At 38.1% G+C, this 19,104-nt stretch overlaps 1 protein-coding gene across 2 annotated transcripts in view; it reads right to left on the reverse strand.

The window, feature by feature from the left end:
• septin7a (septin 7a) overlaps positions 1-19,104 on the reverse strand; it is a 57,872-nt gene that overhangs the window by 35,348 nt on the left and 3,420 nt on the right. For both annotated transcript variants that reach the window (XM_073858159.1, XM_073858158.1), the window contains exons 2-3: positions 12,098-12,202; positions 3,403-3,509 (exon numbers count right to left, since the gene is read on the reverse strand). In XM_073858159.1, coding sequence (XP_073714260.1) covers positions 3,403-3,509; positions 12,098-12,202 — 212 coding nt within the window. The remainder of the gene's footprint in view (positions 1-3,402; positions 3,510-12,097; positions 12,203-19,104) is intronic.

Consider the following 19,104-nt stretch of genomic DNA (forward strand, 5'->3'; position numbering starts at 1 on the left):
ACCCACCTGCTATAGGATGACTGTCAACACAATGACTCGCATAAACAACATAATTACTTAAAGTAAGCACTACGGAATGAACACAAACACGCAGGCGTGAAACGGTCAGGATACTGGTGCCAGATCATCGAGTGGGTGGTTGTCTTACTGTATATCATAAACCCACACACAGACTCCAACACTGTCCATACACACTCCATACACACTCCTACGCCAACAACAACCCGCATGCATAAACAAATCCTTTACTCTTTAGTTTCACAAGAGTGATGCAAACATAGTCCGACACATCTGTGATAAAGCTCTTTTATCATTTTCACAAATGACACTGTAACCGATCCTACCCACAATTCTCTGAGACAACCAGACACAAGGTCATTGTTAATGTGCAAGACAGAACAGAAACCAGTGAGATATGATCGGTTTAATCTGACAGCAATGACTTCAGATTCCCAAAGAAGTATTTCATCATCACACCTGTAAACTCAATACATTGCTTTTCATGCTAAATAGCACATGATAGCACATTCATCAGATGTGACAGACCTTTATATCAGCCAAGCCAATAAATCTGATATCTGCATTTATCAAACTGCTCCAACTACACATCTGCATAGCTGATTTCTTGCACTGGTCGATTATTTCGAATATAAAGTATGTAATATAAATATAATGGTTTTGCAAAAACGTCATAATTTGAATACTTCGAAGTTTCACTGCAGTGAGCGGCCAAACTTGTTAAAGTGGTTTTGTGTTTTCGGTAGCAGTTTATAATAAGGGTTAATGAATCATAATGAACGAAGACATACATTTTAATGTTTAAGAGTTAATGCACGTACTAATCATAAACTAATGAAGTCATCATTAACTATAACATTACATGTTTTTGTATTTGTTAGTTAATGTATTAAATAACAATGAATTCAGCGTTGAGTCATGAGTGATATTCTAGTCAATGATGACTCTTCACTAGTCTATGATTAGTACATGCCCTAACTCAGCATTACTTCATATTTAAGTAAGAATTAATTAAGGTATAATCATCCTTACAAAGAGTTAATGACAGGCGCATTAGAGCATTTGAAAAACACGATAAAAACAAATGATGGATAGAAGTGACTGAGGCTGTCAAGGTTAAGATGGAGTGTGAAGCTGTGGACACTGCAGCATTTAAGAGACTGATGCACACTTCACATGCATGTATGATTATCATTATAAAATATATGCAGTTCTGTTAAAAATGTAAGAACTTACTAAAAAAAATAATATTATTTCTAGGACTATTTGAGTTTTAAGTATTTAAAAGTCTGATGTTTTATGGGATATTATCTAATGGTCTGCTATTTAAAATTGTATAACCTCCTAAGACCAGAGCTTTGGTTTGTCTTTTATTCAGATTTCTTCCAGCTATTTGGGGTTAGGAAGAACCAATAAATATAAAATCCAAATTTTTTCTTTAAACATGAAGCAGTGTATTTGTCCTTGTTTTTGTACAGCAGGTTCCAGTTACACAGAATTAAGTATTATGGTGCAAACAAAAAAAGTGCATGTATGTTTTAAATAAAGATAATTTTAAATAAAGTTTAAATAAAGATAATTTTAGTTTTTTAGATTTTAATTACCATTTTGACAGCTGACTCTGAAATTGTACTAATACTCTGTTTTTTTCCTGTGAAATTGTACTGTGTATTTGAAATAATGCCATTAGCCATGCTTCAGACTGGATCTTAAAATCGGAAAGATCGCAATTCAGATTGTGATTTTGTGTTATAAGGGTTGTGAAACGCTTTTGATATCAAAACAAAACGATAGCAGTGTTTCTTTCTAGTATCAGAAGTACAGAATACCTTAACAGACAGACAGCAGTACCTTTCTACTTACTAGCAGTGACATGCTTTTCAAAGTGTGAATGCTATATAAAGTGCACTCACATGAGGTGAATGTATGTCAAAGTTCTAATATCAGCATTGCAACAATATTGACAGAAAAGATAGAAATACAAGCACTGCTCTTGTCAAGGTACTTTAGCAGTGTTAATTGGTATCAACACCTTATTTACTTTATACGGTGAAAACAACAAAATGGTTTAATACATTTTTTATTTTAATGTTTTTTTTCAATTCCTTAATGTTTTTAATACTACCGTTACATACTTGCATAACACAGTTTACTTTATTTGTATCTTTGTTCTATTTTTGGTCTTTATTTTTAGTCTAATATTAACTTCCCTCTCTGTTGTCATTTTACTATTCGCAATATACGCAGAGGCTGAAAATAGTTCCCTACTATTAAAAGTTACCAAGGGGACTATTTTCGGGCACTGCGTAATATCACTGCGCCTGCTGCTCCATAGTACGGTAGCAAAGTCCTTGATTATAACGCCGGAATGAGAGTATATCGGCCTAGAAAATCACAACTTTTAATTTTCAGTCGGTCTTAGTACACGATGTAACTACAGAATAGTAAAGTTTTAAATAGGAAAAATATCAAAACTCTCTGGTCATTCTTAAATGCAATGCTAATGGTCTAATCAGATTCAATTAATTATGCTAAGCTATGCTAAAAGTGGTACCGCCAGACCTGTAGATCGGCTGAATGGATTCCAAAACAGTAAAAATCTAATATTTAACTCTAGGGGATTTAGGGATTATAGGGTCTAGGGGACCATTTAATATTAAGGACTTAAAGGTGCAATGTGGAACTTTTAGGAGGATCTCTTGACAGAAATGAAATATAATATACACAACTATATTTTTGGTGGTGTATAAAGACCTTACATAATGAACTGAATTGTTTTTATTAACTTAGAATGAGACATTTTTATTTACATACATTGTGGGTCGCCTTACATGCAAGTCGCCTTCATGTTTCTACAGTAGCCCTAAATAGACAAACTGTTCTAGAGAGTGTGTTTCATCATTATTGTCTCAGACAACAACATGCTTGTGCTTTGGCAGCTACCGTAGCTTCTTATTGCGTTTCGAAATTAAGGATGGTTGCAATTCGCAATCTACACTTTTAAAATAACACTTACTTAACAAATTAGTATTAGTTTCATTGCAAAATTAAATTCTAATGCAGCTTGTATGAAAACCCTCCAGTACGGCCATTACACTGTCTATGGTACTTGACAAACCACATGCCATAAAAGCCTAATGAGGGATTCTGGGCCACACATGACAGTGACTGATACCACCCCTCAATCCAGACACTATGGATAACTGGGAAGCTTTAGCATGATCTTTACTGGTCTTCAGAGCAACTGTGTGCTATTAGGGCAAAACTACAATCCTGCTGACTCTGCAAGATATTCATATAAAGCATATGTGTTCCAGCTGTTAGCCTTAAAGCAATCTTCTGATAATGCAGGGATCAAACATCCATATGTTAAGCTGATCTTACCTGAACAGTCTTCTTGATTCTGTGAGAAGGTCCAGGATACTCTGGAGAATACAAATCTGTCAGGAATAAGGAGTTGATAAGCGTTGACTTTCCCAAACCCGATTCGCCTGCAGGAAAGAGATGAAGAGATTACATCAGAAAGATTTCACAACACCAAAAACTTATCAGCTCTTACTGTGACTCAAAATCTGCAGAATGTATTCAATAGACACCTTGCATGTTGGGTTGGGTTATTAAAAAAATATTTTTGCTAACAGAAAATGGATTTTTTTAACCCCTTGAACTCTGCAGAGCCGCTGGGAGGTCCTGCATCATCAAAAATGTTAAAAATAGAAATACGTTTTCTGTAAAATAATAAAAATTTGATCAATTTACTTCAAAGTATGTTGGTAGATGACTCTTTTAAATTCAGGCATGTCCAATTCGGCAAAAAACTGAATTATATCGGAAAGCATAAGTACGCATTTTACCATACTTAATTATGCTACTCAATAAAATTTGACAATGCGTTCAGCTGCCAGTAAATGTGTGGCACTCAAACACATTTGAACATGTTTAAAAACCTTTAGCAGATTTGCAAACCTATTCCAAAGGGTGTACATTCTGCATTGGCTTAATCTTGACATTGAGCATTGGCGAACATCTACAAGGCCACAACTGAAACTCTGTGAACTCTCAATGCTTGAAATGCCTGAGATATTTCAGTTAGCTTATCTAAAAAACAGGAAATCAATCTGGAGTAGTGGCATAACGCGACCATCTTTGACAATCTTATATGGTGTTGCTCTGTGTGTCTGGGAATCATAGACTGCATCTGAAAAATTTTGGAATTCCATAAACCACAGGAGAGTCCAAGTATTAGCCGGACACATAGACTCTATATGATTAAGTACAGATCAGGAAAAAGAACTAACTAGAGGGAAAATTATACTTAAAAAAAAACGAGAATTTCACACAGATTTTAGGCTGCACTCTAGCGAACATATAGGAAATAAATAAATAAATACGTTTGTAAAAAGGTAATATTCAGTGCTGACATTTGATTTCCACACACATCCAGCACTCCCCCACAATGCATGTCTCCATCAACAAATAACTTTTTCACTAAACAATTCTCCCAAGCATCCGAAAATACTTCGTCAACTGGATGCGTGGCAACTTGCTTCCTGAAAAGCCGAGAACAAAGAGGACAGTGTAGGAGAAGCTGACAGCACGCTGGCACAAAGCAACGCTGGGTTGTTCCCCTGACCTTTACCAAGTGCCCAACCCAGTGCCAACCACAGAACCTGATTCTGGCCACTTAAAACTGGGAGGGAACCTTCAAACAAAGACGACTTTCTTTCAGATCCTAAATATTTTCCGTAAGGTCACAGGAACGCTGACCTCAGTGTCACAACAGAGACGTCTTCCACACAAAGCCTGGAGAGATACAAAACCAATAGCTTTCTTTGAACAGAACGAGAAAAAACAGGATTTATGCTCACTAAAAGTGGTCTTTGAAAACAGGCCTGGGGTCTTGTGAAAACAGGGGGTGAAATATAGTCTTCTCTAAAATGTCATTCTGAATTAGGGCAACGGTAAAAGCAGACAGTGAGTGATGGAGAGGCGCAGTCATGCTGGCTGCATCTCTGGAGGGGAACCGGCGTAGCGTAGAGACCAGAGAAACAGCCATTATGGTCAAGTTACTGCGGTAAAACATATGATCCTGAATACAGGTCTGCCAAAAGAAAAAGAATTTCATTGCTAGATATATGCAGTTTTTTACAACATTGTAGATGGCAGATGTCTGGAGAAATTCATTGTTTAAACTGAAAAGGGTTTGTGCAAGCCCTGAAAAATGGCAATTGCATGAGCATTTACATTCCATGTAAATGTAAACCATACCATGAAATTATGTTGTTTTTACTAAAAGAACAAAACCGCCTTCAAAATGTCCATTTAGGTCAGGATTAAGATTGGGTTTTGCACACTGTACTCCGAATAAGTTTTTTCGTATTTGTTATCCTTCAAATTCGTCACGCACACAAACCTTGCACTTGCACTGAGTTCTGGTGCATTGTCCATCCCTTTTGATTGCCAGGATATAATCTGCCCTGATCATCGGCTGTTATGAATCAATTGGCTGATGTCCGATAGTTGTAAAAACTCCATTTATCTGCAGATACAGAATATAGGCCGATATTGGTGTCTGTCTAGCCGAGGACTTTTCCAGACTTCCGAATCTCATTTCTACTTCCACATGCCGAACTGCAAATGGTTAGTAATCAACCAATAGCGTTTGGTGTCATTGATGTCAAACCTGATGTCTTCATGCAGCATAATAAAATGTGTATATGAGAAAGTGATATGAGAGCTTGGGGGGGAAGTGGGAATCGTGAGCGAAGATATTCGGCTAATAAAATATTTGCTTTGTTATCATACAAAGCTCTCAAACAGCTGTAGAAGAGCAAGAGTTATAGGGGTGGTTTCCTGCACAGGGATTAGCTTAAACCAGGACTAGACCTTAGTTTAATTAATATAACTAGTTTTATCAAACATGCCTCACTAAAAACATTATTAGTGTGCATTTTGAGGCAAAACAAAGGGCACTGATGTATTTTAAGAAATATAGTCTAATCCCTCTCTGGGAAACCGCCCCATAGACTTTTACGATAACTATTGACGATGCACTGTCTGCTTTTGTTGTATTGGATTTGCAGCTGAGAGCTAAATATCTCCATTTGTGTACGGCAAAAAAGTAAATCACATAAGTCCGCAATGACATTGACAGTGAGCAAATGACTGCAAATTCTGTTTACCACACGACCCAATGCTGGGTGGTTTCAACCCATGGTTGAGTAACAACAATCCAGCAATTGGGTTCAACTCATTTTAATCCCAGCGGAGTGTTCTGTCCAATATTTAGAGTATACGAACATCAGATATAAATTAGAAGTCTTCATTACCTCAGTTTCTACAATGATGACACACCGTGAATTTCCTGTCAGCTGCCGAAAAATGCAAAACCATGTTATCTGTACTCCGCCCTGTCTCTATGTGTTACGAAATTGCTTGTGGTCCAATCCTTTCAGGTCTGCCTAAAGCAGATAATAGCAATACAATCTCTTGTATTACAAAATGCATTTCAGCACAGAACAGCTCTGAAACACAGCAGAACACTACAATGCATGTAAAGTGCTGCGATTGAAGAGTTTGAGATGCGAATCACTGCCAGTGGAGCCCGGCAGATCATCTCTGCCCAAACCTCAGCAGCGGATCAGTGATAGTCCAGCACGCTTCCTTTAAAGGAAATATCCCACAGCTGTGTAAACCAGGGGGGTTTAGTCCAGAGGAACTCCCTGTCGTATGATGGGGCGGGGGAATGTGGGGAGCTTGGAAGCAGGAAAAGGTCAGACTGGGAGGGAAAGAACGTACAACTTATCCGATGACATGCGGAACGCAGGACAGTGGCTTTTCTCAGTTTCAAGTTTTATTTGCTATGCATACAGATGTCAGTGACAATTTGTACATTGAAATACGTAACGTGACAAACTACAGCAGTGACAGTATAAAGAGCTAAAATAAAAGCTAATTCCTAGATGTATAAGGGTAAACATCATGCAGCCACACATCGAGCTACATCACCTGGGTTCCTATGGGCATAATGGTAACAGGACTTTTAGGTGGGACATATGAATGGACTCGCACCCCTCTTGATTTAAATGGCCGGTATGCCATAGTTATATCACACCAAGCTTTGCTTCTTGATAGTCGACTGCAGGTGCTATTGGGGGGAAAGCATTCTCATTCTAGACAGCTGCTTTGATTCATTAGAAAAAGTAATCAATAATTTTATTGTAATATGTATAGTACATTTTAGAAGAGTGTGACGATTAATTTTTAATACATTTTGGGACTACATATAGATGGAGAAATCAACTTATTAAAAATAAATGTATCTGTTACTGTTAAGTCAAGATGAAGGTCAATCCCTACAAACTCTGGGTTATGAGTTAATCATAAATAATTAATAATGAATGAGTTTTACTTGTCAGTTGACTCTCCCCTTTTGTGAGCAAACAGACAGATCCCAAAACATTAAAAAACCTGGTGTACATCCACTTTGTCTTATCCACACAAATTTCCCTTTAAAAAACTGAATATGTTACCTGGCATGCAACAATGACAAGTTGCACCTGCGTTTTAATGGACGTGGTAAGGTGACTCCTCATCACCATGATAACGGTTCATGATTAAATAAGATTACGTCCGGGTTTACAAGTCACAAATCGTAAACTGCTCAAACACTCCAAGTCCCTACAAATGCTGAATGAACATCAATACGTGAACTGTTTGCACACATGCACTTCATATGGTCTTGTTAAGTCTGTGTGTTATGTTTAGTTTAGCTTAGTATAATGTTTAGTTCTTGTTTTAGATTTTACTAGAGGTGTAAATCGCCACTGGTCTCACGACTCGATTCCATTGCGATTATTGTGTCAATAGGTAAGCGTGTCATTTTTACACAATAAGCGGATACCATACAGGAACTTAAAAAATCTGCTTAGTATAGAAACCTGTTTTCATGAGTTTACATGCAAATCAATAAACCGGCTATACATAGGATTTGGATATTTGTCAGGTTTCTCGAAAACAGTGATGTCACCGCCTATAGTACATAGCATAGCAGACGGTAATTCTGACTTTTATGCGTTACTTTGCGTATACTTCCACATGTGACGTTTATCTTTCACACACAGAAACATATACACACATGAACAAAACTGGGAGAAAGCTAGTTAAGGTGTTAACATGCAACGCGAAATCAGGGTAATGAGCAAAAAACTACCTGTGCTGATAGTTTTTTGCTTACGCGTTTATATGCTTTCCCCGATAAAAGAATGTTAGGAAGACTTGTGAGGAAATGTGAGAAGACTTCCAACCAGCATATCTAAAATGTTTCTGGATCAAATCAGATACTTTAAAGTCTCGATTGAGTGACGTGCTTTAGATCCTAAAGAACTTTGCATAGATGCTAATGTGAATAAATACCGCATCGCAATGCATTGTAAAAACGATTATATTTAACGACCCTAGTATTAATACATTTTTTTACTTGTTTAGTCTATTGAGATTTTTTTAATTTTGCAGGAAATGTCAGTTGTTTTTGAATACATGTAAATAAATCATGTAAAAGTATGTGAAATTTTATGTTTCAAACAGAGATGGCGATAGAGAGGCAAGTAAGAAAATTTTATTACGAAAGGTTAAGTGCGTGTCTGTTGTTTTCTTAGAGGTGATTCACAGCGTCTTTTGCACATTCAAGTTCGTTACTTCAAGTTTGTTACTTAATGGAAGCGACGCGCACACGATGGGACACGCTTGTTTTTTCCAGGCGTGTCCACACCGCATCGAGTTAAAAACATTTCAACGTTTCAGAATGCCGTAAGAGCATCTCAGCACCTCAGATCATGTGACAAGAACCTACGCACCTAGCGTTTTCCACATGTGAAACGGCCCCTTATGCAGCACTTGTCCTGTGTACTTGTGTAAAGGGCTGTTCACATTATAACGAAAACTATAATGTTAACTATAACAATAACTATATTAGCGTCTACACTATAATTATAACTTTATGCTAATTCTGGGTTAATTATGCTAGCCAGCAGATGTCCTCAACACGCTGCGTTTTGTGTAAGTCTAAACAGTGAATCTAGTTTGCGTACTCTAAGTTAATATCTTACCTTTTGGCATAGTCAGTGTGGTAGGAAAAAAGCATTACGTAGTGAATTTCACAGCAATTGCATCAGCGGTGGATACCTGAGGTAATTTTATGTTACAGACCTGCGGATTGAGCTTTTCCACTGTCATTTCAAGTGCACGTGCACATGAAGTTCAAACAGATTTGATTGGCTGTCAATGGTGTATCGCTCATCAGGTGGGGGAAAAATTGTTCAGAAAGTGATCCCAACGATATCGTTTAGGGGTGTAACGGTACGTGTATTCGTACCGGACCGTTTCGGTACAGGGCTATCGGCACAATGCACATGTGCACCGAATGGCCGTATGCAATCTTTTGTGTCCAGAACAAAGGTGAAACATAATATGTTGTGTGCGTTTCCACACGAACATTAAGTGGCGGAAGTCTCCGCGTTCAGCGCAAGTCTTCTGTCAAACATATAACATAATTCGGCCCGCAGAAAGATTTTTATTTACTTAGTTGTATATTCGTTTGATTATTGATGTACACGTTTACGGGGACGCTTACGTTTTGCGCCTAAAAGTGTGTGTTAAACGCGTGTCAACGCGCTGTTTTGTTCTTTCAAAAGTGCGTGAGAAGTTGCGCGTCTTTCGTTGCTACGCAATCATGAGACGCACTTTCTGTGACAACGAGAATAAGGAATGCGCGATCAGATTTTTCATCTGCACATCACGTCCATCATATCATTGTCACAATGCATTCAGCTGGTCGGGACAGAGAAGAGCTGTAACCCGGGCTTACTCAGCTGTGGAGGGGTTCGTTAGTTTAAGTCACAGCTTACATCGACGACACAAGCAAAGATTAGGAGAAACGTGCAAAAGATAAAAGATGGCTATGTATGCAACTCATTCATCTCAATATGAGTGTATAATAAGTATCATCATGTTGCTTGCAGTTACACATAGAACAGTAATAGTATTTTTATGCAGATGGTACATAGCCAATTCAATACTGAGTTAAACAATCCAAAATAAATCAAAACTTTTTTGGTCATAAATGTATTCAAGAATTGAATTTGTTAGTTTAGTGCAAGGTTTTAGTAGAAAACGTTTAAGGTTAAGAAAAGACTTACCGTCTTTTTTTATTATATATATATTTTATATATTATATTTTAATAAAAAGTGTTTAAAAAAAGGGGAAAAAGTTTATAGTAGGGTTGCCGCGGTGCCGTAATTTTCCCACCGGTTAATCGGCGCGTCACAAACTCGGTGATCCCGGTATCACCGGGTGGGAGGGGCTTATAAATGCGCATGCAGACGTGCACATTTCACTTTCACTTTTGAATTACGCAACTGTTTGCTTGGGTAAGCTGCGTTAAATCGCGTATGAATTTGCGTGCAATGTCAGTGCAACAGCTGGTTTAATTAAGTGCTTGAGTCAATGTGCGCAGGTAATTCTCACATAACCCGCAAGTCCCAAGCAGAGCAACCGGCTACTTCTCCATAAAAGCGCTGCTTGAATGATGGGTTTATTATTTTTCTTGATGAAAAACACAACAACAAAACGATCTCGCTTATATTAAACATCATATATGTATATTATAACAAAAACGAGTAAGCACGCGGATTCTGTCATCATCAGTCAGCTCGCCTCGCACACTCTGACATGAATAAATTAAATCTGAAACCTGCTGCTCTGTGATGTGACGCACGTTCAGCTCCGCTAAATTCAGGCAGCAGACACATTCAGATGTTAGTGTTTGCTCTCTCTAACAAAACTAAATGATTTAATTACACGAAAATATCAAAACGACGGTGAACGGTGTCGCGGTGGGCAAGTGATCTAACCGGTCAGAGGCTGAAGCACCGGTTATCACCGTTTCACCGACTATCGCGGCAAGCCTAGTTTATAGTAATAAACAACCTGCAGTTTAATGTTTACATTACCCCCTTACTGTACCGAAAATGAACCGAAACGTGGATTCAAAACCGAGGTACGCACCGAATCGTGCCCCCCCCTTTTTGCGTACCGTTACACATCTAACATCGTTTGTTGTATCTTTATCGTTATGGTGTGAACTCCGCTTTTGTCTTTAATATAAAACATTTTATAAAACTAAATTTTTTATAGTTATAGTTATCGTTATAATGTGAACGGCCCTTAAAACTTTGGTCTGTATACAGCTTGACAACAAAGCTAATCTTGATTTCAACGGATGAAAACAAACACCAAACATCCGCTGGATGTTGCCGTTTGTTGCCGTTTTTCGGGGCAGTGTGAACTCTCCTTTTATCAGCCAAAAGCACCACAAGAGAGAGATTCTGTTGGATCGGTTTGACAGTGGCTGCACTTATTCAATTATTCTGCAATTCTAATTACATGCTGTACAGTAAATTGCTATTTAAAAGCCGGTTTCCTGCCCAGCATGCAGCAGAGGGGGGAAACTCCGCAAAAAACACTCCTCCCAAACCCCGTGGAGATGGAATTCTGGAATGCTGATGTTCCAGGCCTTTAAACTGCTACTACTGCTCTGAAATCCCTCTGGAGCTAGTGGGACATGAGATGACCCCAGGTGGGAGCTAGTGGCAGGCGTGGGTTATGTGTTTGAGGACCACAGGGTGAACGTGAAGGTAGATTGAAGAGTCTTCAAGCCAGGCCGAATGAATGAGATTACAGGAAACTTCCCACCCAGTAGGTTAGCAACACACACACATTCCACAGAAGGGGAAAAACCCTAGCGGAGAATTGGAAGCACATTTGTTTTGAACGAGTTTCTTCAAACCCTGCTCTCTCGTTCTGTTCTGCGAAATCCATCACTAATGCATTTCAGCTAACAGTTGCCAGCGGCTGCCATGAAGCTTCCCGCGTGAAACAGTATACTGCTAAACACATGAGTGGGTAAGATCAACATACCACTGCATACTTGGTCATGACCCCCCTATTTTCCGTTCCCAATAACATTTTGAGGGTAAATAACTTCTATTAAATGACATAAACAGGAGAGAAGGTACTCACCGACGACCATGAGAGTGAACTCAAAGCCCCTCTTCACAGACTTTCTGTACACTTGGTTGGGGAGGTTGGCGAACCCCACGTACCCCTCAAGGTTCTTCTGTTGTGCAGACCGAAAGCAAACACAGTCAATGGATTTAGCAGCCGGCAGCACTCTCTAACATAACACTACAAATGAGGAATGTGTAAGTGGCTGCGCTCCACGACTACACATGGTTTCTCCTAACAAAAAGGTCAGGAAAAATTAATGCTCAGCAACCTGGTTATAATAAAGATAAAGAACTTAGCTCAATTGGTCATAGGTTCGATCCCGGGGGGAACACTTTACTGCACAGATTACTTTAATATTGACAGAAAGCAAATTAAAATGTTATATTTTAACTGCAAATGTCATCGCTGTCATATGTGTGGTTGCCGCCAAGACATTGCTCTGTGGTTGCTTAACTAATCTGACCTAGATTTTAGGTAGATACATAGATAACAATGTTTACAATGTTTAAAATGACTGCATGCATACTTACTGCTACTTTGGAGAGCATTCAGATGATGTTGTTTCACAGATCGATGAATAAACGAATGGATGTAGTGATGAAGAGATGATCAGATTTCACCCGGCAGGAACAGATGTTAAAAGAAACAAAAACGGAGAGAGAGAGAGAGACAATGAGACAACCACTCCAATTATAAATACCTTTGCATATTTAACACACTAAAAGCGCCGATGATTGTTCCTGCCGTTAAACTAGCAAAAGTGGATTCAGACACGTGCTTAGTGAACTTGCACTTAATCGTTAAAATAGGGCCCATTGTGTTTGAGAATTAAACATCTGCTCTGAAGAAAACCTCTGTCTATTTTTATCCTGATTAACACCAATTGTACTGTCTATATATTGTCTGCTTAAACCAAAACACTTCTCCAAACATCATTATAGGAAGGTCAAAAATAGGGCTTCAGTGCTGACGCTTCCAGTTAAGCTAATAACATTTTCATTTTAGTGAATAAATCAGGCCTTTCCTTAAATACTTTTATTTGTAACAGCAAATTTCCCACATTGCTGATCTATGAAGGCAGAACGTAAAACCCCAACTCATTTGACTGGAAAACACTTTCATGCTATTTATTATAGAGAAAGCATAGAGGAATTTAGATCCAGCTGGATGAACTTAAGTTTTCTGTGCAAAATTTTTAATGGATCTACCAATGCCATAACTGTAAATACCAAATATTGGCAGAAGTATTGGCTTTATCAGTATATCAGATAACCACTTATGATGATAAAATTGAAAAATATAGGGGCGTAGGGGTGTGACCAAAAATCCGGAATGAGTCATTTTATTTCACGGTAACGGTATATTTCACCGTATACATGTTTTTCAGTTTATATTGTTTTCGAAATATAAAAATATGTGCAGACATTTGCCACTCATTTGGTTTTAAAGCAACACTAAAGAGTTTTTGCTCTTTGCTCCCCCTACAGGTTGGAAGCAGAAGTGTCCATTACCACTGTCGTAAATAATTTAGCCTACTGCAGCAAAGCTGGCTCTGATTGGATTGTAGGTCTGCCGTAAAGCAAGTTTTTGTAGTTTTCATTTGAACTACAGGACTGTGACCCGACGGTTGGAAACTTCTTTAGTGTGGTTTTGGCCGACAGAGGACTGCAAAGCGAATGTGAAAGTCCCATTCACCCTGTTTCGAGTAGATAAACGACTGATACTTTTTCGGAAACGTTATTTTAAGGTAAAAAAAAACTCTTTGGTGTTGCTTTAACTAAATGTTTACCACAGTTTTAAAATATGGGAGAGTTAAAGCTAGTGTTTAAGAAGATAACAACAGATTAAGCCTTGACAGACAGATTCTTGTTTTTAATTGAGTTATTAATTTTATACACTATTAAAGCTATAGTATGCATTCATTGTATTTTGTATTTATGCATACAGTACATTAAAAATAGGCAATATGTAAAATGAACAGGTATAAATATGTGCACAAACCTACAGAGAGGATATATACCTATATATGAGAGATGGATCTCTAGATATAGATATTATAAATATGACAGGTGCTATGAGGTGATGACCATAAAGTCTGGTGTAAGGTCTTGACGCCCTTTACCTTCTATTAGACCTTAACCTTTGTGTCTCTTTCTCGTCTTTCTGATCAAAGATGTTTTGTACTATAAGCAAATGCCATGTCAAGGACTTTGCTGCTGTAACATGGCTGTAGCAGGCGCAAAGATACTACGCACTGCCCAAAAATAGCCCCCTTAGTAATGTCAATGGCAGGGGACTATGTTCGGGCAGTGCGTAATATCACTACGCCTGCTGCAGCCATGTTACAGCAACAAAGTCCTTGATTATTACACCAGAATGAGAGTATAGTTCCTAGTCATATCTGCCTAGAAAATCGCAACTTTTAATTTTCTGTCGGACTTAGTACACGATGTAACTACAAAACAGTCAAGTTTTAAATAGAAAATATCTAAACTCTTTGGTTATTTTTAGCGCGATGCTAATGGTCTAATCAGATTCAATGGACTGTGCTAAGCTATACTAAAAGCGATACCGCCATACCCGAAGATCAGCTGAATGGATTCCAAAAAAGGTACAAATCAAATGTTTAACTCTAGGGGAGCTGGAAAGTTTGTATTTAAAAAAAAAAGTGGAATGTCCCTTTAATATTTTGTTCAGTGTTAAAAAAACTAAAACAAGAAGTGCTTCTGGACCAGTGTTGTTTACATCTTGCAAAATGGTCTATATATGTAAATAGATGCTACATTCGTCAGTTTCAGACACATAACTGTAAAATACAGTTTAACAATGTGTATGTGAACTGCGCATTTACACCACACATTTTTTGAGGTGATCTTAACAGGTTACAGCACTCACCCTGCATGTGTAAGAAGCATGTGTGAATATCACAGAAGTAAAGCTGAAGCAGCTGTGCAGCGATCATTTTAGTGCCGAGCGTATGCAGCATCCATAGAAAATATCTATGGCTACTGCACTGAACTACTGATCGTTCATTCTACTGTCATTGGTACATGTTTGTGACATAGGATACCGATGCGATTTCAAACCACGAGAATGAGAAAACTTTAGAAATTCCAATTTTATGGAGACAATACTCAGTAATGGTGTTGAATGATGAATTTGCACATACATGGTTTGTCCTAAAAAACATCATAAAACTTGATTTTCACCACAGGGGGACACCAACATTAACACCGCATCATTCTTTATGTGTCAAAACTGAAAGATATTTTCTCCAACTTCACAGAATAAGCTCAAACTGCTAATGAAAGTCTGTTACAAATATCCTACACCACTTCCTGCTAATGTTACCGCTGGCTGTTCTTCAAGAAGGCAGGTGTGAGATGAGAACAGTCGAGGACATACAGAGGAAGTCTGTTCTGATTCAGGCTGAACTGAGAGGACACAAATGTTCCTTCTTCAAGTCACTCAGCATGCTTAAAGGGGAACATCAAAATTAAACAGTACTCTAAATGCCCCACGCAAACAAAACTAAAGACAAATTTGGAAAAACCACATATTAGCTAAAACTACATCACACCAGCAAAGAAATAGCCCAAATATACACTGGATTTCCCCATTTATTTTTGGTTGTGTGAAATCCTTGCCATGTCAACACTAAAATCACAACGTGTCATGGGTTTCACAGTTATAATATACGTGATATACATTGATTAAGGGTCATTGGAATAAGTTATTTTGAAATAAATGGATGCCTTCCATTAACACCGTCCCAGGAGCAGGGCTCAATTCATACAAACCACAACCATAATGGTTAAACTCAATCTCAAAATGAATCTTCTGTCATCATTTGCTCATCCTAGGGGTGGGCGGTATGAGCAAAAATTCATATCAAGGTATTTTTCACTCTTCAGCCGGTATAACGGTATTACGGTATGTTGCCATATGAGATAAAACATTTTGGAGTCACACTGTAGTAAACCTTAGTTAAATTACGGACAAAATGTGTATTTTTAACCTTATGTTACTAATAAGTGAGGGATTGGACATAGACATGATTTTTTATCTTTTCCCATTTTTTCCTTTAAAAGTGCCATTGTGTGGATGGGTGGACTCATCTTCTTATGCATATTGTCACTAATATGGGAAGTATGAAAATATGGAAATTAGTATGGTCATTTAGGCTATGTGCCTTATTACAATGTTTTACGCTACATCCAACATTGTGTCTGTTTGATTTATAAATATACAAAGAACAAGATTTTCTTTTTGTTGTTAATATGAACATCTGATGGGAGATGCCATCTCACTTGAAATTATTATTAATCCCTGAACGCATTAATGAATGCAGTTTAATAATACAAGTTAGTTATATTAATAAATGTATTTATTGCATTTAATTTAATTAACCAGCAGATTCACAGTGCCAAAAACACTCCACTCATACGTTTTTATGCGTAAATATGCACTATGTATTGTTTAATAGCCTCTCTAATTAATAAATCTGCATTAAGAAAACCAAATTTACCATTAAAGGCTGTTTTTAATGTGTTTGGTACGTTGCTTACGTTATCCGCTAAAGGACTCGGAAAGCGCTATTCATTTAACCGTAACTCCTCAATCATTTGCGCTATCACAAAAGGAATGGTTCCTAAAAGAAGATAAATTGCACTTTTTGGCAAATTATGGTTTATTGCGGTAATTTCTTGCTTTCCGTCCTCCAATCGCTTACCTGGAGAGCGCGTGCAGGGCGCAGTAGAGAGCAGATCTGAGTGAAAAGGGAGTAACACCGTTAAACGACTTTGAAGCAGTGAGGTAAAAAACACGGTTGACGCGCTGCGCTGTTGGTGCCTCGGGACTTGACAGCCCGACTGTTTAAGTTGATTTTCAATAAAGCATTGTTGATTTTGTTCGCTTCTGGGTCCTCTTATGTTTCAGAACCTGGTCATGCTTGGGTAAGCCACGGGCTTGTTTCTCGCCAAACTCGCTGTATACACATCACAACACCTGAAATATAGTCTTTGGCAGGATTTGCGTGCACTATGATGTGCATCCTCTTAAAAAAAGATGATGATTAAAAATGGATTGAAGTGCGATCGGAGCTTTTCGTTTTGTGTTTCTGTGGACAGCGCATTTCGGGAACGGAGGTATGACTTTTAAGACTTGGGTAAACTCCCGCGGGGTCTTGAAAAAATAACATTCATAAAGTTAAATTTAAGTCCTAGGATGAAGATCTGTGCGTTTTAAGGCCATAGATATAACTTTCTGAAGATTAGTTTTTTAAACACCCCGCGGGAACCCTGATAAGTGCAAAAATAGAATTTAAAATATGTAACGCAGGTATCAACGGTTTTGCAAAATCCATATCATGGCGTGACACAATACCGGTAATTACTATCATACCGGTTTATCGCCCACCCCTAGCTCATCCTTCTGTTTTTGCAACACAAACTCTACACGACACTAAAGAAAATGGCATTCACTGAATATCTTTCCCAATGACATGTCATAACCTTCAAAACTTATTTAAGTAATGGTAAAAAAATACTTTTTTTGGGTGAACTAACCCTTTAAAGGGAACTTTTTTAATGGGACCTAACCACAGTCATTACCTTGCAGAGATCTAAAGCTGCAGGGGAAACTGATAGTATTGTTCCATTGTCAATACTGAAACAGTGACATGATTTTGTGTTCGGATTAACAGCCGGAAGAGATGTGTTAGCCTAACATTCAAACAGTAAAGGTGAGAAAGAAAACATTCAGACTGAAAAAATGGTTTGAGCTGCTTTAAAATCCCTTTTAAGAAAAGGCCTGAGCTTTACAGGATGTGACTGGCTGAGAAGTGCCAGACAAGGCCAAAATTATCTTTTTGCCATGAAATATACTGCTGCCATAAATATCTCTTAACTATATTACATTGCATTCTCATTTAAAGTGAATGGTGACTGTGGCTGCGTCCAAATATCCACACCTGCGGTCTTGGCCACTCATGAGCGCGTGCACGTGACAGGAAGTGTGCAAGACTGTCCCATGTACTAAAACTGGTAAAATGCAGTGCCCTTAATCCACACGATCTCGAATCGCTTCAGAGCGAAATTTAACGCTAAGCGTATCCCATCATGCATCATGTTTTGGAAATAAATCATTAGACTTTTGCCCAAACTTTGCAAGATGTCGCAGAAACTTTTTAATTGTAAGTAAATAAATGGATATTACATATTCTGGTAGTAAACCAGAAAGTGTTGCACATTTCATTGGTGCAAACATTGTTATGCATTTTGTAAAACATCTGCAACTGCTTTTACCACTTAATTGGAAACAACATTAACTGTGTTATTTATTCAGAGACTATTGAATAAACAATAAACTTTAAAAGGGGACATTTCACAAGACTTTTTTAAGATGTCAAATAAATCTTTAGTGTCTCCAGAGCACATATGTAAAGTTCTAGCTCAAATTCCACATAGATAATTTATTACAGCATGTTAAAATTGCCACTTTGTAGGAGTGAGCAAAAAGTGCCGCTTTGGGGTTTCTTTAAAAATGCAAATGAGCTGATCTCTGCACTAAATGGTAGTCCCGTGGTTGAATAGTGCAGATTAAGGGGCGGTTTTATTATAATAAGATCCCCTTCTGACATCACAAGGGGAGATAAGTTTCTATCACCTATTTTAACATGCTTGCAGAGAATGGTTCACCAAAACTAAGTTACTGGGTGGATCTTTTTCACATTTTCTAGGTTGATAGCAGCACTGGGAACCCAGTTATAGCACTTCAACATGGAAAAAGTCGGATTTTCATGTCCCCTTTAAAGCAACACTATGTAGTTGTTTTACCTTTAAATATTGTCTCTAAAATTATTTCAGTGAAAGAACAACTTTTAACTGGACAAATTGTACTGTTGCTGCAACCTGAGCAGCCTCCTAGCTGCTACAAGCACACTCTGAAAGTGGCGGTGGAGGGTAGGAAACACAGCCCCGCCCCTCCCCCTGCCGAAGAGTGTCTGATACCAGGCACTG

The sequence above is a fragment of the Misgurnus anguillicaudatus genome, chromosome 20 (assembly GCF_027580225.2).
Source record: "Misgurnus anguillicaudatus chromosome 20, ASM2758022v2, whole genome shotgun sequence".
In the NCBI taxonomy this organism is placed as follows: Eukaryota; Metazoa; Chordata; class Actinopteri; order Cypriniformes; family Cobitidae; genus Misgurnus; species Misgurnus anguillicaudatus.